The following is a 20,661-nucleotide window of genomic DNA, read 5'->3' on the forward strand; positions in this document are numbered from 1 at the left end:
TTGATAATACTTGTAATTGATGTTTTACTGTTATAGAATCGGATAATAATGGTTCTAATCCTATAGACATTCACACCGACAACTCATGAGTCAGCTCTTTTTTGTAGCTGAGACTGATTTCAAATAGATGCTTTAATCAGTTTGCTCATCTACTGATTACCACTTATTATGAAGAATAGTCAAGTGTAAATTTTATTACTTTTCGAGGCATTTACTCATCAAAGCTTATGCAGTAAGCTTCATGTGTTCTTTTCTGATGCACTTTCCTCGAAGACCCGATTGGATGATGAGCCAACTCATCTTTTACCGGTCAATTTTGAAATGACCGATTAGTATTCGTTTTCAAAAACGGACTGAGTTGACAACGGTGTTAAATATTTTCGATAAAAAAAGCTATAGCAATCATGGAATAGGAATATATTTTGACCCATTGAAAATACAAGGTGATTCTATCGTTAATCTACATAGAGGTACAGTATGAATCGTATTTTGAGATGATTTTAAGGTTTTTTGAAATATCCGTTGTCTGTGGTTCGTATTTTGCCGCCATCCGTCCGTTGGTTTTTTGGATTGATGCGGCAAATGAATTTTTATAGTTTTATGGTATTTGCATCAGAAGCCAGAGAATTCCAGGAAAATTTCGTGAATATTACAGTGTTTGTGACTTATTGTATGGGGTATTTCAAATTTTCGTGAATTTAGATCATCAATCGAGCTGATTTGAAGGAAGCAACGACTGGCGTCCAGCGGTAACGTATCCAACATGGCTGGGGGTGAAGGACTCATGGCCACGACGACTCAACCGAAGTTGTCGAAACAGGACTTGTCGACCCTAGTAAGTTCTTACTGGATACACTGTGCACGATGCGCTTTAATTTTGATCATATGTGCATTTTTTAAGGGATTGTTTTGTGTAGAATCATAGCAAATGAAGTGCCGCTGGGGGGAATTTTCGGGCATACTAATCCATATAAAATGTGTTCCTCGCATTCAACTTCGCTAAATTTTGCTCTGTGACGCCCGAATATGTGTTTGCTTACTTTGGGTAGCATGGTTTCATTATACCCTTTTGAATTAATTATTATTGCATCACCATGTGGTTACGTTGGAGGGTCATTACTATCCAATCATCCATTCACTGAAAATGTTGTATTTTTTCAGGACGTTACAAAGCTCACGCCATTGTCACCGGAGGTAATCAGCAATCAAGCGACAATTAACATAGGTAGGGTACCTTTGTTGTTTTTTCCATGAGTTATGTCATTTTGGAGAGACTTGGTAGTCGTGTGACAGTATGCAATTAATGTTCTAAAGAGGTGTGGCCTGGCTGTATTGTTTCATAATGACGTGCCTCTAGTTTTTAAGTGACTTTCCTATCTCGGATTCGTCGTTAACTGAATTCGTCGCCAGGAAATTTGTAAAAGACAGCATACGAAGTTTGCAGTAGAAGCATTAGAACGTTCTGATTAACTGCTTTTTGCCGGTTTCGTGTTGTAGTTATGTATTCTATACATTCTCTTAAGCACATCAGAATTCGGGTTTTCCCCAACCTGCCATCTTGGTGGACGACAAAAGTTTCTTATTGCTTTGATATACCTGAAATTCTGGCCGTTTTCGTATTTTCCACTTTTAACATCGGTGTTTGCTCCGTGCTCTTCTTACACTGTCAGATTTAATAGTCATAGTGATCTCACTTTGCATGTGCTACGGCTTAAGTTGTTGTGGAAGCTCCACCTTTTATGTGTATTTTTTCGTGATGATTCATTTTGCCTTCGTAGTCAATTGATTTTGCCATCTCGAAGGAATTGTTTTTGTTGAAAAGCATTAATATAAAATTATTACTCGAAAAGTTACGGCGAGGTAATGTGCTAAACCTAGAAGGGATAATAATGTTAACTTCATTTCTGTGTAATGATCGTGGCTTTCAATCATTTTTGCTTACGGTTGTAGATATTTCCTCCTCGGCAGTCATTTACGCCTGGTTACAGATTCGAGATTTTCGACTTCTGGTCTTCTGTGGTAAAAAAACGTTTTAATGTTATTCTTTTTTCTTTGGATATTCTAAAGTCGTGAAGTCGGCGTTTTTGTTCAAAAGTTTTGTCTCATTTAATGCTCGAAGCACCATTTATGCAATACTATTTCTTGTGGTCATGTATTCGTATCGTTATAATTACTGATGTTGATGATGTTATTTTGTATTGGGTGCAAAGCTATTTTAAGGCTTCTTTGATTAGTTTCACTGGAATTCTTGCCCGTTGTGTTGTTGGTGAATAATTTTTGTATTCTAATGTTTGCAGCAATTAGATGTAGTGGTATGATGCATTTTTTGGGTTTACCGCTGGGTGGAATGAACGAACAATTGTAAACATTTCCTCAAATAATACCTTTGCGGCTAATGGTGAACAGTCTCACCAACCTATAATTTGGCTTGCTAAATATCTTGGGATATTCAGTTCTTCTATGACATTGCCTAATCCCATGTGAAAAACTCAAGCCAATTGAAGGAGTTAAGAGCATCATAAAAGGATATTCCTGCCAGTTCTGATGCTCTGACTCTTTTCTCTAAAGTTTGTCAATGATTCAGTGCATTTCAAATGTGAGTGTAAGGGTTATTCGCAATAGACCTAAGAATATGAATTTTATCAAAAGCAAGCATTGTAAATACAGCACAAAACTGTTACATAATGGTTAATGCAAGTAGAAAACACATTACACAGGCTGGTATCTGCAGTATATGTTAATTGGAATCTGAAAGCAGTCATGTTAAGGGAGCAGAAATATAGAGTTGAAGCAATATATGAATTTGATTTCCTCTGCAATTTTGTCAGATAAAAACTGAGAAAGATCAAGCTAAACTTTTAGGTCTGAATAAAAACTGAGAAATCTCATTCAGTCCCTTAGTAACATTCCTTCCAGGAGGAACAAAATTGTGAGCATTAGAAGTTCATTCTGCACAGCAGTGAACTATAAATTGGATGACACATGGTGAATATTTCTTGACTTCTTCGTTTATAGAATAGGGTAGTTTCCTTCATCAAAGAAAATGAAAGCCATTGACTGCGATTTGTTACCCACCATTAGTATATTCATATTATACAAATTATTTGGTTTTAGAAATCCCAGTTTAGAAAAATGTTAATCGTAAATTTTAACCTCATTTGAAAAAGGCCCGATTGGCACCCATGCAATGCCACTACACGTGACGTCACAGGGACCCAGGTGCTATATGAGTGGTCAAGAGTTTAACAACGTCTGAGTTCACCAATGCATGCATGAGGCACAGAGCTCAGGGAAACATCTCTTAGTAATTACTTATTAAAATTGCCTTTGGTCATAAAGTTTCCTTCGTTTGATAGGGTATAAATAATCCTTATTTCAGCCAAGCGCTACCTGCTAGTTGAGTTCTCTGCTACCTGCTAGCAGCCTGCATCGTAGCGGTGCTCATAGCCTTGCACTAAGGTGGCCTCACACAGTGGCAGCCGGAACCAGAATGGCATCACATGGGCTTTTCCCAGCGTTCATACTTACCATTAGGTGTTGCGTTTTTACGCTTAAAATTTTTCTCTTTTCATTCAATTGAAAGAAATAGATTTCGTCATTAGGAATCTAAAAGCACGAAATACGTACTTCAGGAGTAATAATCTTTCAATTTATTTATTAAAGTATTCTACTGATTAAGGTAAGTTTCCAAGGAGTACTTAAGAATTCCGAGAGCCTCCCCTTCTCTCATGCACTTCCCGCTTCAATTCACAATAAGACCTACTACCTATCATTCTATCTAAAAATCCTATTCTTTCCCTCCTCTCCCTCGTTTACCAGTCATTCTACCCTCTTAAACTGTTTTCAACATCCTCTCCCTGCTAGGTACTTGCTCCATCCTTATCTTCTGTCTCCTCTGTATCTCATCTATAAGCTGCCTCACCTCACCCACCATGTCCAACTCTTGTTGTTCCTCCTCCTCTTCATCCACTTCACCTTCTCCATTCTTCACCATACCCACATCTCGAATGCCTCAAGTCTTCTCTCATTCTCCTTCCTGTGTCCTCATTTCTGCACTGAAAAGTGCTACACTCAAGATCAGACTCTTCACTAACCTTTTCTTTAAATTCTTACTTAGAGAACCTCTCAGAAGCTCCTTCCTGTTCATGAATGCTTCCTTTGCTATTGCAATTCTTCTCCTAATGTCCTTACTACTGCACCCATTTTCCTCTATCGTATCGCCCAAATATTTGAACTGCTCAACCTGCTCAAGTTTTTTACCACCCACCTTTATCTTAAGTCTCACATTCCTCCCTTGTGATGCTTTACAAAACCTCATAATCTTGGTCTTCTTGTGATTAATCCTCATCCCATACTCCTCGCGACTCTCGTGTAACGCATCCACTAGAGCCTGAAGCCCCCTCACTGACTGGCTAATTAATGCCAGATCATCCGCGAATCTCAATGATTTGAACATCATTCCTCCCACTTTTACTCCAGCCTCTGACTCATCCCATGCTTCCCTTACCATCTCTTCAGCGTACACATTAAAGAGCAGTGGCAATAGAGGACAGCCTTGCCTCATTCCTCAGCCCATGCTTGGCCACCCAGATTCTCCGTCCGCTACCCTAACTTGCGCAATCTGGGCCATGTACAGATTATGAATCAGTCGCCTATCCCTCCAATATACACCTATTTTCTTGAGAATATCCAGTTTACCCAGTTCTCTCCATCAAATGCTTTTTCAAAATCCACAAAACTGGCATACACGTCCTAGTCATATTCTAGGTTCTTCTCCACTAGGGACCTCTTGATCGCTTTTGCATCACGAGTTGACTTCCCTTTTTTAAAACCAAACTATTCATCGCCCAAATACTCGTTTGCTCTCGCCTCCGTTCATCCGTTCAATAACCTCAGTACCACTTTTGCCGCATGCAATATTAGGCTAATAGACCTATAAACCTGGCATTCAACATTTTTCTTCTTTTTCGGTAGAGGAATTTGAACCATCTTGACAAAATCCTACAGCCAACACCCCTCCTCATAGGTCCTGCATACTAGTTCGAAAAACCTTTTCTTACTATCCTTCCCTAGATTCTTTAAAAGCTTACACAGGATATTGTCCACGCCCACTAATTTCCCAGCCTTCATATCTTGAAATGCTCTCTCGATTTGCATGTCTAAGATACCCAGCCCCAGATTATCCCTTTTCCACTTCACTTTCCTCCTTTGAAGTCAATCTCTCCAGCCTGTTCCTTCCTTCGTACAGATCTGCCACATATCCCTTCCATCTACTGTGTAACTCTTCTCACTCAGCATCCTACCATCTTAAGCCTTAATTTTAGACATGGCTTACCTTCTTTTGCCGCCCAATAGTGACTTAACTTTGGCATATAAGGTGCCTACCTCTCCCTCCTTCTGAAACTTTTCAATTTCCTCTGGTTGTGGTCTGAATCAGCTTAGCCTAAGTCTATTCTCACATCACAATTATTCACAGTCAAGTCTTTCTATAATAACACTATTCCTAAACTTCTGTCTTACCATGATGTAGTATATCTGATATCTCCCAATATCTCCTGGACTTTTCCAGGCCTATCTTTGCCCTTTGTGATGATTAAACCAAGTGTTTGTAATGGATAACTTGTTTCTCCTGCAAAATTCTGCTGCTTTCTCACCCCTGTCGTTCTGAATTCCTTATCCAAATTCTCCTACTTCGTTTCCATCCCTCCCTTCCCCGACTGATAAGTTCCAGTCCCCCATCACTACCAGATTTTTCTCACCCGGAATTAAGTGTCTCTAATTATTTCCTCAAGCTGTTCATACACCTCATCTACTTCTTCCCTATGATTGCTAGTGGGCATGTAAACTTGAACCACCACAAGGTTGGTGAGTCGTGCCTCAATTTCTACCACTAGAATTCTCTCGCTTACTTGATCTATACCTACCACACGCTAACCCGTCTTCCTGTTTAATACTAAAGCCACCCCTAGGCTTGACTTTCCACTCCACCACTATGTATAACCCTGTACCCGTCACTCCATTAATCCCCATTGTCCTTCCACCTAACTTCGGACAGACCCAAGATATCTATCCTCCCTTTCTGCATTTCCCTTATTATATTTTATAGTTTACTCACCCTTATCATTGTCCTCATATTCCCTGTCCTTACATTCATCGATGCCTTCTTTTTCTCAATCCTCTTGTTTTTCTACTCCTCCTCCTTGGATGCTGCTGCTGATGCTGAAAAAGATGATTATGATATGTTTCTCCAAAGATTTCGCATAATAAGGACCCCAAGGACCTTGCTGCCACCTACAACACATGCCCTTAACCTTTTCCCTACCGTACACGTATATATACGTGTGGACGTTTCCTGACCCGGAGACCACGGGCGTATATGTATGTGTGAGATTTTCCCGGTCAAGAAAACGAAACCCGTATATATACGTTTTCTAGCTCTCCCCCTTTCAGGACGGTTGTGGGTTTAGGTCGCCTTTGTCTCGGGACCCAAGCTTCCGGGTTTAGGATTAACCCTCCGAATCTGGGAGCAGGTACAGGTACCCGGACCCTTCGTCTTTTATTACCCCTCTCAGCAGTAAGGGACAGCGAGCATACAATTGTTTATAGAGTCAATTTTCGAAATAAATATTTGTTCATTTCTCAAGAAATATAAACTAAGAATTGAATTGTTTGTCTTTTGAGCAGCGTTTACAATTTTTAAACGAAATTCTACGATAAATATTAACTTATATCTCGAGTTATGTATAAACATCAACATGGAAATTGTTGCTGCGTTAAATGCTTTGATAATGGCCTTAGAACTTCGTTTAAAATTTGACAATGCTCAGATAAAAATGAGGAATTATATTCAATGTCTGTAATTTACGTGCAAGCAACAATTATCCATTTGCTAAATACATATAAGCAATATATAAGTTGACCGCAAACCAATGCAGCAGGTATGGTCGTAAACCCAGAAAGGAAGGAGCACAACTACTCTCGGAGTCCGAGATAATATGGAGTCCCAGAGATAATATGGAGTCCCACCGTGGAGGGGTCGAAAAAGGTTCAGCGAGACCCTTCTTAACGAATGCCCTCCAAAAATGCTCCTCCGTACCACGAGAAAGAAGAGTCCTTGGGGCTCGGTACAGCAGTCAAGCTAAGACGAAAACTCCGCGGTCTCGAAAGGGTTAAGGGCTGCATCCTGCAATTCCATCCGTGGCTTGTTCAATCAAACTCCATGTTTTCAGGAAAGAGATAATTGGTAGGGTTCACGTCCATTCCAAAAGTGTTTTTTACGTGACACCATCACATGGACTACCTTTTGTCTGGCTCCTACCCTTCGACCTGTCTGGCATGGGTGGCCCTACTGGGAATAATTACCAATTAATCCCGCCAGCACAGCTCTAAGGGTCATAGGAACGTGCAGGCCCACTGCGAAAAGGTTGCCCAAGGGAAAGGTCTTTTGATTTAAGCATTGAAAAAAGGAATCCACCCTATTCATTCCAATAGAATTATCTTGCTATAGTTGCTACTGTGAAAAATTCAATTTCACATTCAATTCATTGAATTCATGTTGGGGAGGAGGAATATGTTTTGCCAACTTTAAATCCTGACTTCTGGCGAAAAAGAAGATCCTGATAACTCACTGGAACTTCATTTGTTGCTATTAAATTCTTTCATATTAGCTCTGTGAGCTCACTTGAATGCGTAAGTTCTTCATTAGTCACATTCAAGGAATTTATGGTTATCAACTGAGCAAGCGAATCCTTCACGTAGAGTAATTTTTTGTTGAAGCAATTTTCTTTTAAGATTAAATTTCGTGTGATGATGTCTAATACCTTCTGTTTTATCATCAGCAGCTGTATCTCATATTTCTATCTCAACAAGTTAGTTGGTCCTTCAAGTTTTTCAATGTGTGACTAGGAGTCATACACTCAAACTTCTAAGGAACTCGTGGCAGTAACAAGTATTCCCAATTAACAACAAAATCCCTGGAAAAAGAATTTTCTCACTTCCATGGCCAGTACGAGCCCCTGAATCACTTGCATCAGTGTCAGGCCCATGATGACCTAATTTGCTTCATCAAATTCTCACAAAAATGTATGGGTTCAGATTGATTGTTTGTCAATTGCCAACTCAAATGTTGCTGTAAATTACTCTGTTCAGTTGGTATTTAAGATAGGATTGTATTGGATATGTACATATTATTTTTTCAGTAGGAAAGTGGCCATAATGTTGGTTCATATATTTTTGTATTGAATGTGAGGGATTGGCTGAGATTCTATTTTAATGTGTATTCAATTGGTGCGGCAGCAAGAGTCATCCCCTGGACTCTTAGAGAATATGTTAATAATAGGAATATTTATTGTGACACGCTGATGCTTTACTTTCTGAGCCAAAAGAAGATGGCAGGCAAAATGTTTACCAAAATATTAAATTCCCCATTTCTTTACATTGCAAGTGAAATTAATTTCCTAAAGTACATACTCTATTTGAATCAAACAATTAAGTAAAAAGATTGAAAAAACAACTAACCACTGTTGAGATATTCAAATGGCATCCTAGATAGCCTACTGAATAATGACTTGGGTCTTATTCCAACGTTATGTTTTTGGGGTTTAGAATTTCAAAAAGCCGAATGTGTTGAGAGTAAAAAATTTGTTATGTTGATGTTGGAATCAGATTTCCGATGCTACTGCTAAGTATGAAAAAAATAATGGGATTAAGGAAAAGTTATTTCTCTAAGCATTAAAAAATCCAAAAATAATAATCCTGTGGTAGAATCAGGTTTTTGATACTTGATACTGTACTCCATTTAAATCAGTTTAGAATCCTTTTTGGATATTTGCAGAAGGCTGAACATGAAATTTATAGAGTAGGATAAGGTTAATCTGGAATTTTAAGTAGCTGTGTATGTATCTATTTAATGGAAGGTTTTTTTTTGTTTTTTTAGAAAAGTCCCAACTTCATGTTTTCTGTCACCCCAATGAAATGACTGCCTAATTAGCCATTACTAGAGGTCCATGAAAGTGGTTTTATTTTTTGCTAAAATTCATTTTAAAACCATGTGATTTCGGTGTTATAGAAAATCTTGGCTGTGTTATTATAATGCTACATTTTTCATAGATTTACGGGCGTTTTATTATTTAATGGTACACGTTTCATGAACACTTATGCTTTTATTAAGCATTTTACATGACATTTAACACAATTTCGATTGTTCAAAATTTCTGATAAAACTACATTTAAGAAATGGTTCAAGTATGTAGTCTTGGTGAATACGATCGGCAAACGGCAAATCCCCACTACCTTATATGTACATACTTTGAGAGCCATTCCAGAATTTTTGCATTGTCAAGTTTCTCTGCACTAAATAAAGCCTTTAAAATTGCTTCTGTAATAGCAACAACAAGCTCCTCCTTTGCTTTCTTTGACTGAGTGACTGTGTGTTCAAATGATAGCTGTTGTTTTGTGGGTCCCTTTTCTTTCGCACGTTTATGTGTATCGCTACTGATGTGCTTTAACAAAGTGTCAAATCTTTCAAATTAAAATCTTTGATTGCAAACTTTGCACAGTAATACTCTGTCTTTCACATAAAATCCTTCTCAGCTGAATTCACCTGCCCTGGTATGAACATTATCACTAGCTTTTGGCATTTTGAAATTCCTATCCTTAGTTCGATATTTAAAGCTGGAACTACGATAAAAAAACAGTTGTGCCATAATGGGCACTTTCTCAATCCCTCTGAGACTCAACCCTTCTGAGACTTGACCCCTCTGAGACTTGACCCCTCTGAGACTTGACCCCTCTGAGACTTGACCCCTCTGAGACTTTCTCGCGAAGCTACAGAGTACGTCGTGCCGCTGATCCACGCGTGCCGCTGATCCTCGCGTCCTGTGAACTGCTCACAATTTATAGTGAATTCACCAACGGTGTCGGCCTCTTTATGCCATGTGTGAACTATCGTTACTTTCCGCCACCGTTTACCCAATTGTAAGGTGAATCGTCAGCGTGAAACCTGTTTCCCCTCCTCTGCCTACACCTCCCCTCTCACGCCTGCTTCGAGCGCGGCCGCGATCCTGTAAGCGGTCTGGCTCGCTCTCTCTGCTACTGACCTCAGACAAGGAAGGAACTCTCTCTCGTGCCCGGCTTCTTCCCAACGGCAAGAGTACATTATCCTCAGGCAATTTAGTATTTTATGTATTGTGCTCCTAAAGCTTACTTTGGTTATTAAATGTATTATTACTGTTGGAAATCAACCATATTGTTTGTTAATTTTTTTACTCCTAACCACCTATTTATCGTCAATTCATTCTCGCGACGTGTGTGCGTTGCAAAATGGTGCCGTGACCAGGATATTGGTCGAATTGACAGGTGGTTTAACTAATGGAGTGTCATTTCTTGTATTCTTTAAGTTGTCTGGGCACTGATTTCCACTATATTCTCATAAATGGTTTACTTGTCTTTCACTACACCTTGATCGAGGTATTTTCTGCTATTGCTATCGTATGTATTACTGATTTGCTTAGTTTATTCACTGTGTTCTCTGGTGTGCATATTCTTAAGTCACTTGTTTTCGTATTTACTGTGTTTTCTAAGAGTGTCGTGACATCGACTCAGGCCTTGTGGTGTGACTTATTTTGGGTCTCTTGCTCTGATAATTATTTCCTCGCATCAGTGTTTGTGCGCTCTGTAGATTACTGCGTTCATGTCTCAAAATCCAGAAAACCCTTACGCGGTAGAGTATCTCACCACGTCGTCAGACCGGCGTGATCGTCTTAATGCTCGCCAAACTTCCTTGAATGCTGTAGAGTCAAACGTAGGCTCAGCTAACTCTCTCGAGCAACACGAATCCATAGTCAACATGGATAACGCGGACGGTCTGCGTGTAGTACGTCAATTGATTGACGAAATTCCTACTTCGTCAAGTTCGTCTTCTAGTGTATGGTTTAGTTTTATTTGTAAAACCTCAGAGTTGTTAGATTTGGCCCTGACCTCTCAAACTCACTTATTTACTCTTTTACTATGTAAGCTGCCACCAAATTGTCGACCCTTCTGGCTGGGTGTTATTCGTAGGAATGCTTCCTGGGAGCAAACTATCTCCGAAATTTGGGACACTTTCGTCTCCAATCGCGAGCTTGACCGTTTGGTCTCCCAGAAGCTCAAAAGATTTCAATTTCCTAACGAAAACCCTCGTGATTTCTATTATTCTATCGTGTCTGCAAATAAGGCACTAGGTAAAAAGTTTACCGATCTCGAACTCGTGGAAGTCATTCTTGATGGTATCAATCCACTAACGCAGTCTGTTTTGCTCTTTTGTCAAAAGCCCACGAATTTGGTCGACTTGGAAAAAATGTTGATTCATGCCGCTAAAGCTCTTATGACACGAGCTGAGTACTCAAATTCTGTTTCCGAATCGCGCCCCACTGTTCAATTTCCTCGTTCTCCTCAATCCTCTACTCTTACATGCCATTACTGCCGAAAACGTGGTCACGTTGAGCGAGAATGTCGAAAGAAAATACGTGATTTGAACGCTCGAGACAGGCCGTCTCGGCCACAGCTGACTTTTGCTTGCGGTGGCTCATTCCTCGGCCTTGCTCATATCCCAGTTCAACCCCAAAACACAACCTACCATGGTGGTGTTTTCAAACTGAGTGCTGGGTAGCTACGGTATAACCATAGTACTGAATAACTTACAAATTGGCCAAAATGCTCGTGTCGTGGGTTCCCTTTCGATGCCCCTCACCCAGGTGTTGAGGTAAGGTAGGACAGCAGCTAGATACAACAAAATCGCTTAGCTTTGATTACAGCTGTTGCCAATCGGTCTGGAAAGGCAGGGAAAGAAGTGCACATAACAAAACCTAATCGGGTTCAAAGAAACTTGAAAAATTATTTCCCATTAATCGATCTTGAAACGTCTAGAATGAGACGCTTTCTCTCCTGCAGAATTAGATATTAGATTTGTCCAATGTCGAAATGATTTTTTTTTTTTTGCATTTTAGCTCAGTGGAGGGCCAATATCCGACGATCCGTCCGCTAATAAGGAGAACTTCCTCTCCTCATATCCTTTCTGTTCCTTCCTTCCCCCAACTGCTAGCGCTTCGTGCCTTCAAATAACCATGCGTGTCTATGGATGTCTTAAAACGAATCGAATCGCGCCGTTGACGGCCGCCGTGGTCAATCTGGCCCGGCGGTGCGCCGTCTACGGCGTGAAATTCAGGTAGTGCTACATTGAGGCCGCTTTCTGACCAAACGACCTTTCGCCGGCCGCTGTAAGGTCGGGACACAACCGCACCGAGCCCGCGCCGACACACGGCCCCGGCACGGACGACTGTTGGTGACGGTGGTAGGAGAACACACTGGCCCGTCACTGCTCCGAGCGACGGCCGTCAGTATTGTCTCATTTCTGTTCCTAGCGTGGTGTTTTTTTCTGTTCTCGATCATGTATTCAAACTTTCGGAACTAGAGGTGGGTTAAACTGTTCATTTTTATGAACCGTTCACTTTGATCCTGTTCAGTAAAAAGAACAGTTCAAAATATCGGTTCATAGTGAACAGGTAGGGTCATTCGGTAGAAAATATTGTTTATCATGCGTTTAGAGTACATGAAAGCTTAGTGTGGTATCGTAAGGCGTTTTAAACAACATTTTTGGAGATGCATCCACATTGCACAATACAGCGCACTTAAAAAATTAAAATTTCATCATAGGCGCCAAAAACTAAGTCCAAAGATCATCTTGGTAAGGGGACCGAAAAAAATGTTCCACAATCATGAGTTCAATCGTTTCCTAAGTTCATGAATCGCGTTTTAAACAATATTTTTGGAGATGCATCCACATTAAAAAATTTCATCGTAGGCGCCAAAAAGTTAGTCCAAATATCAACTTGGTAAAGGGGCCGAAAAAAATGTCCCACAATCATGAGTTCAATCGTTTCCTGAGTTCATGAATCGCGTTTTAAACAATATTTTTGGAGATGCATCCACATTAAAAAATTTCATCGTAGGCGCCAAAAAGTTAGTCCAAATATCAACTTGGTAAAGGGGCCGAAAAAAATGTCCCACAATCATGAGTTCAATCGTTTCCTGAGTTCATGAATCACGTTTTAAACAATATTTTTGGAAATGCATCCACAGATCCACAAATGTTCAAAATACGAAATCAAAATGAACGCGATATCCCAACTGAACGCCCCGAGGAAACTAATATTTGATCTAATATTTCGAACGGTTCGAAAGAACTGATATTTTAAATATCAGTTTAAATATTAGTTATTTCGAACGGTTCGAAAGAACTAATATTTTAAATATCAGTTCAAATATTAGTTATTTCGAACGGATCGAAAGAACTAATATTTTAAATATCAGTTCAAATATTAGTTATTTCGAACGGTTCGAAAGAACTAATATTTTAAATATCAGTTCAAATATTAGTTAGAAGGAACCGTTCAGTGGCTATCGGAGGGGAATAGTAGAGAAAGAAGGGGAGGGGCTCGGTCGTCTACGACGCACTTCGGCGGCCTTGGATGGCCTCCCTCGTAACCGCCATCTGTTGTACCCACAACGCACTTGCTCGAGTAAGCTGCAGTTCAAAATGCCTCTTGATGATCATACCTACTGTACCGAGTACGCCACAATTGTGCAGTGCCGACATGAACAGTGAACAGGGTGTTTTAGAGAACGGTTCATTTTCGAACCGGTTCATTTCAGTGAACAGTTCGTTTTGGCAGTTCGGTTCTTTTTGACCCATCTCTATTCGGAACAGTGATCTAGCGATGATTGCCGTGGCTCTAGAGGAAGAGGAAACTTTGAGGAGGCGAAGAAAGAGAACTTGGGTGGACAGTGCATGGAAATCAAGATCCATTGAGGGAGAATTTAATACCCTGTTTCATCGTCTTATGGATGATGAAGTCAATTTCTACGGATATTTTCGAATGACAAAAAGTACTTCAATAAGTCTTTCGCTCTCCATGTTGCACGAGCCCGCACCGTCACCGTCAAGAAGTAAATGGAGCTAGTCGGTGACGGTGTGGCCCCGGCGCGGTCTCTGAGCACGATGACGGTGCTGGCACGGTGCGGTGGTATGTGTCCCTACGCGTTTAATGCATTGTTTTCCTTTCCCGCCGTAGCACGTCCAACACTCGGCCGTGTGTCGGCGTGGGCTCGGTGCGGTTGTGTGTGTCCCGACCGGTACACGTCACGACGCCGTGAAATTCAGCCGAGAGCTTTCAGACGAGACGACTCTCTGACACGCTGTGGGCCGTGCCGCGAACGGCGGCCCGGTCCCGCCAGCGGCCGTGCTTAAGCCAACGAAATGGTTACATTTGACACTCACTCAAGGTTTTCCTGCAACAAGTTATCCAATAACGCTGTCTAATGCGTCGCGGGGAATCACCGGAATTACTGCTCGGCATTGACGCGTACCGGGCGCGTGAGCTTGTATTTCCGCTCTTCCGCGGCCGCGTTAAATTTCTTTCCGCACATTTTGAATTCATAATATCCAATTCTTCAGGTGAGAAAGCTAAATTCTAAATTTCAGGGTTGATACATGGGAATCAAGAGAGAGGCTGTGATAAATTTAACGGCAAATATTTGGCGGAGAAATCACTACAGTGCGCGACATTACGCGGATGCGTTATGCGCGAGACTAAACGAGCCAATTGACCTTTTAATCGTAATGAGATAGAGCAAATGAACGTCGGCAGCGTTAAACAATGAAGGCTTAGGCTTTAATAGATTATGACTCATTAGATTTGATTTTTTTCGCTAATCCACCTTAAATCGCAAAAAACGCGAAATTTCGTTTTAATTTACCGATTTCACGTTATTTCGTGTTATTTCGCGTCTCGCGAAATTCACGGACCTCTAGCCATTACCAATTCCTCTTAGCACTTATTGGCTTCCAAGTTCATCCATAAAAGAGAATCTTTCGGCAAGTATGTATTTAAGTTAATGTGGATGCCACATACTGATAACAGCTCCATACGTTTTGTTATTCTATGGGCTTACGCCACCTATGCAGGAGTAGCTATCACAGCGTTCCAATTAAAACTGAATCGCCTTGTTTCAAAGCAGGTTTTAATGAATATTGATTAGACCTTGAATAATCATTTGCTTCGGCAAAGTGAAAAGCATCAACTGAGTAGGAGTTAATGTGAAAATTTGGCAGTGCCTCCCAAGCATGGCAATTTGGTTGATGATATGAGTTAACAACCAAGGAATTCCTGCTGGATTATCCATACTCATCTATATTGCTGTTAATTTGTGGTGATGCTTTTCATTATAAGTGATTGATTTAGAGTCATTCTCAGTGATCTAATCCTCGAAACTTCAATGGCCATTCTCTTTTTCTTTAAACAGCAGCATACAAACATATTTTTGATAACTTCAGGCTTTACTTTGTGAAACCTCTCCATTTTGGAAATAAAGAAATAAAACTTTGTAAGGTTTACTATTATTTTCATATGGGCACGACCCAGGTTTCGTCATAGGAAGATGTAACCACGTTACGAAACCCGGGTCGTGCCCGTATGAAAATAATAGTGAACCTTACAAAGTTTTATTTCTTTATTTCCAAACTTATTTTTTTTTTTGCTAACACCAACTCTCATAGCCATCAGCAAATAATGGGGAACATGCACAATTTTTTAAAAGTACTTTAATAAGAAGGCCCCTGCTTCAAATGTACTAGCCGAAAATTTTGCGGATTAATAATGCTTTTTAGCTGAGTTACGAGTCTTTAAAAATAGACTTCATTGGCTGCGTGAAAACACAACGTCATCGGAGCGTGACGTCACGGCACGGTATCCACTGATGACAGACTGAGGAAGTGGATAGAAAATCAATCTACGAGGGCTCAAATGCAAATTAGGCAAAAAATTATTGCTGTTTTAATGTCAAAATGCAGACCGTTAATATTTTAGGTTGCCAAGGCTTTGTTGAAACAAATAAAGGGGATTGTTTGGGGAGATTTGGAAAGATTCAGTGAAAATAAGTAGGTTGCAGATTGCGATCTCCGTTGGACACCCATATCATTTGATTGGTGGAATGAGTGTATTGCAGCATGGATATTAAATAGACAAACATGTGAAAACCATATATATCGTGTTTAGTGGTCCGCCGATCTAGTACCTTTATTTTCACGGCGGAGAAGATTTTTGCTTGTGCCCCAAAAGACAAAAAGAAGAGAAGAAAGTGGTTGATGACGTACGGAATGGAGTTAAATACTTTACTTTGCACTTGCACTTGCTCCAAATGTTCCATAGCAGTGGATGCTAGTTCTGGACTACACCAATGGTCACATTGTTGTGCATATGTTTTGATTAGATCCATGCGATCCATTACTTGGAATAATTAAGTTAAGCAGTAGATAAGGTAACAGGATAAAGTGAATAAGTCCAAATGCCAGTTAAAGATAAAAGGATAAGTATGTTTAAAACCAATTTTTGATCGTCATCGCCAATCAACAATGTGGGAGGAAAACTGGTGTTAACATGCAAAGGGGTGGGCTGAGAGTGGCTCAAATGCACTCTTAGCCCATTCCTCGTTTTATAACAGTTTTCCTTTTCTGTTGGTGATAACTGATGACTATCGCAATATGGATTCTGAAATATATTTTCTTGCAAATTTCTTTATTGTTTTGATTGTGTCTTTGGACATATTCACGTGCTTCCTTGTAAAAGAAGCAGAAATTTCCTCAAGTTTTCATCAGCATAATGGTTTCTAATGTATCCTCGACCTGTTTTTCTGGTAATATGATCACTTAATGCTATCCCGTGTTTTTTATGTTAGCACTAACTTTCTCTCATTTCCTAGTACTTGCAGTAAAAAAATTGGCACCACTGTACTAAATGTTGACTTTTCAGCAATATAGTCATTTGTTTTTATTATGATCCCGAGGAAAAATTTGATGTTAGACCCAAGTAATTACACTAGACGGCAAAAAATAATTTTTTCTTGAGCCCTGGTACCATTCCTGCTGATTCTTATGTAAAATGACCTCCTGAATCCGAATACGATATCCATTTTCCTCCATCACCCACCATTTTTGGGGGAAGCCCCCCCCTCTAATTTTCATCACTTTTGCAATAATTTGGAGGAATGAAAAGGATTATATCAGCTTTAATATTTCTTATTAGGTTTTTGAGAGGTGAGAAGTTCTAAAACGTGATAATTAATGATAAGGACGTAGATTTGGCGGGATTAGTTTCCGTTAATGATTAAAAAAAACGCATTAAAAATAATCAACCTTCCTTTTTTTACACTTATTTTCTTCATTTTTTATCTCCCATTTCATCTTCCCCTACCCGAAATATCCCAGAACGATGGAAAAATATATCAACAGCTCATATTAGCAATTATAAAAATATTTAAGAACATGGCATAGAGAATGTAATGAAAATTTGTGCCGACAGTTCAGAAATATATGGTATCCCCTAAATTATGAAAATGAAATAAACTAATAATAATCACCCACCGTCCTACTCCATCCCAAATTTCCCCCCCTGCATAACCTCTCTCCCCCCCCCCCCCTGCTAGAATGTGGGTATTTATTGAGTAATGGTCACTCTACTTGAGATTGATGCCTCCTCATCGAAATGCATCGAACCAGTAAATAATTTCCAGGGAAAAGTTACCAAGGCTGTTTATTTTTCATTTCAACATGGATTTTCTCAAAGTTAAAGCAATTGATTGATTTCATGAAATAAACTTTTTGTTAACTCGGTCATCTTTATCATATGAAACACTAGTCCCAGTCTCATCAGAGGAATTATATTTTTTTCATCTGGATTCCAATCCTTTTCTCCTTGGAATCTGATTTTTCCCAAGTAACTCAGTCATTTGAACCATCAAGTTGGTAAGAAATACAGCATTTTTGAAACCACAATTATTACAGTTAGGTGAATCCCATGCATTTAATATCTGCTGGGCAACCATTACCAGAGATGGCCTCCTTGATTTTCCTGCTTTGGTATATTTTTAATCATTATCTCCACATTTAAAAAAAAATTATTTTTGAAAGGTTTGTCAACCGATTCATTTAAAAGTTTAGTTGGCTAGTTGAACTCAGTGCGATAACGACGGATCTGCTTTCCCTTATGCTAGATTAATCTTCACACTTGCAGTAATGTGGCCCCTGATTGAGTCGAGAACCATCATGGATGGTATATTTAGAAGGGCACTTGGCTTCTTTTTCCAAACAACTTTTATCCAATCCATGGCCAATTCCTCTGTCATCCATTCATTTTCCTGAACCCTTACATGCATTCCTGGTGGAAATTTTTCTTTTAAAAATATTTATTGGTGCAGTTTTCTCCCATCAGCAGTGATTATAGGCATGTAATTATCTTTTCGTTTCCCGAAGTTTTGACCAGCTCTGATTTTGCTCCCTTCTCTTCAACTGTTGTCGAACTCGGCATGCCGATAGAAAATGGAGTTTCGTCTACATTGCCCATTTGCCCCAATCCTTGATCTTTGCCTTTGCCACATTTGGATGACATATCTACCTTTGGTAGCCAATTATTTTCTCCTCGTAGCAAACCCGGAGGCTCTGTGCTGGTGATGTTCGTCGTCGTAGTGTAAATCCATTCCGTTTCATCTCTCATCTCAACCAGTCTGAACTTGCGTAAACTAGTTCATTGGTATTCCACTCCCTAGGTAATTTTCAATGCCTCGTCGTGAATCATTCTCTAAGTTACACAAAGAGCTTCTGCTTTGCACTTGTGCACAACTTTGATGACATTTTCCTGTAATTCTTTATATCTGCATCATCGAGGCTTCCGAAATGATTTGCGCATCGCAAGCGAGTAACTGCTCATTCCAAAGTCACCGACTTGCTTTCCACGCCAAACTTTTCTGCCGACGAATGAATACTATGCTTTATAGCGTATTCTGCTAGGGCTATTTTTGAAATGCCGTCAAAGCTCAATCTCTGGTGGTTTCATATCTGAAGCAGCGTCGATCCTCTTCTTTCCACTTGACCCATCACCCCTCTGTTAAACGTAAAATTATACTGTGGAAAGAAGACATCGTGGAAGTAATTGCGAAAAATTATGTGACCTAACAAAAATATCGATAGCTGCGCATTCTTGTTCCATTATCAAATCATCGGTGTCTATTTAATTATTCTCTGAGTAAGAATCATCTTTTCAACATTGGTGGGAAAATTTTTTATAATTTCCACTAAAACATGGCAGTATTTACTCATCTCTCCGATTATAATACTTATAAAAGTACCTAACTAGAAAGACTACGAGAACATCGTTCTTTACGCTCTTTTTTAATTTGGTGCTGACCTTTAGTATGCTTATGCGGATTATCCTCGAATATAGTCCCTTCTTACTTTTTGACCACACTTTTGGAAAAAAGGGGACCATGTTCGGTTCCCTTTCATCCCAAACAACTTATGTAGTTAAGTTGTTTGGGATGAGCTATGTTGGACTAAGTGTATACAGAGCTTTTTGCACATTTTGGTGAAGGACTATCGTAGCAGTTAATGATTAGCGATATATCGCTAACTTTAATTGATCACCGTTACTAATGGTGAGCAGAACTGTGATTTTCAAATTACTCTGTTACCTGTGACTACTACTCATTGTAACGGTGATTCTTACTTGATTGCTACTAGTGATGAGCGGAACTGTGATTGGAAAATCACAGTTCCGCTCATCACTAGTAGCAGCTCTAGTTGTTCTCTGATTATAGCATTCCGTAGACTGCAATGATTGTTGTTTTGGGATAGAGGCTTGTAGTTTAAACCATAATATAAAAATTCACCAGCTAAATTTGTGGACTAATTGGTCGACTAGAACTATATTGGTTCGAGCAAATGTGAATTTTATGTAATTAATATGGCAAGTCTGTTCTCACTAAAAATGTTGCTTGGGTAGGCTTAGCCAATGGCGCAGTGAAGGGGGGTTTTGGGGGATAAACCCCCCCCCCCCCAGAGCTCAGAGAAATTTTAAAGTTTAATCCATTTTACTTAGTTAGATTAATATTACTTATAGAATAATGTAAGGATTATAAAAATATCCCTCAGAAGGCCGTAAAACTCACCATTTTAACCATTTATCTTAAAAAAAATTCTGAGGGATGGCGCACCACCTCCAGCTTCCCCTGGCAGGTATTCCATAACCTCTAACTCCCCGGTATTAGTTGTGCCTAAACCCCCCCTAGCCTTAATTCCTAACTGCGCCCCTGGGCTTAGCCACTCAGGTGCTAGCTCCTAAATCGTCCCTGAAGATATCTGTGGGGAAGTTATGCTTGTTAAATTATCAACAGATTTTCAGCCTGTTGTGGCTTATCGGTGAAAATTTTTTCATGGCTTTTTGTGGACTTATAAATTTTCTAATATTTTTTTTCAGGGACCATTGGGCATGTAGCTCATGGGAAGTCAACTGTTGTTAAAGCATTATCTGGTGTTCAGACTGTGCGGTTTAAAAATGAGTTGGAGCGGAACATCACAATCAAGCTTGGTAAGAGTTTATATTTTTTGCATTATTATTTAATTGTAACTCCTTTGTTAGAAGAACTTTCCCTTTTTTTATAAATTAGAATTTCAAAAAACCTCTACCACCTACCAATGTGACATGAAAGCTTGCAAAATCGGCTAAGATGCACTCACTTGATCGTTAATTATGAAAGTGTGTCTTGGATTTGAGCAAGTATGTGTGTGGCTCCTAG

General features: G+C 39.7%; 1 protein-coding gene across 4 annotated transcripts in view; it reads left to right on the forward strand.

Annotated features, from left to right (window-relative positions):
* The first annotated feature begins 309 nt into the window (after positions 1-309).
* Positions 310-20,661, forward strand: part of LOC124165081 (eukaryotic translation initiation factor 2 subunit 3, Y-linked-like) — a 46,395-nt gene continuing 26,043 nt past the window's right edge. Inside the window, exons 1-4 of one of the 4 annotated variants that reach the window (XM_046542342.1) lie at positions 310-443; positions 703-835; positions 1,162-1,225; positions 20,343-20,453. In XM_046542342.1, coding sequence (XP_046398298.1) covers positions 764-835; positions 1,162-1,225; positions 20,343-20,453 — 247 coding nt within the window. In that variant the 5' untranslated portion in view covers positions 310-443; positions 703-763. Of the gene's footprint in view, positions 471-702; positions 836-1,161; positions 1,226-20,342; positions 20,454-20,661 lie in introns of all 4 variants that reach the window. The other 3 variants (XM_046542341.1, XM_046542344.1, XM_046542343.1) reach the window with 3 other exon arrangements.

This window comes from Ischnura elegans, chromosome 9 (genome assembly GCF_921293095.1).
Source record: "Ischnura elegans chromosome 9, ioIscEleg1.1, whole genome shotgun sequence".
Classification (NCBI taxonomy): Eukaryota; Metazoa; Arthropoda; class Insecta; order Odonata; family Coenagrionidae; genus Ischnura; species Ischnura elegans.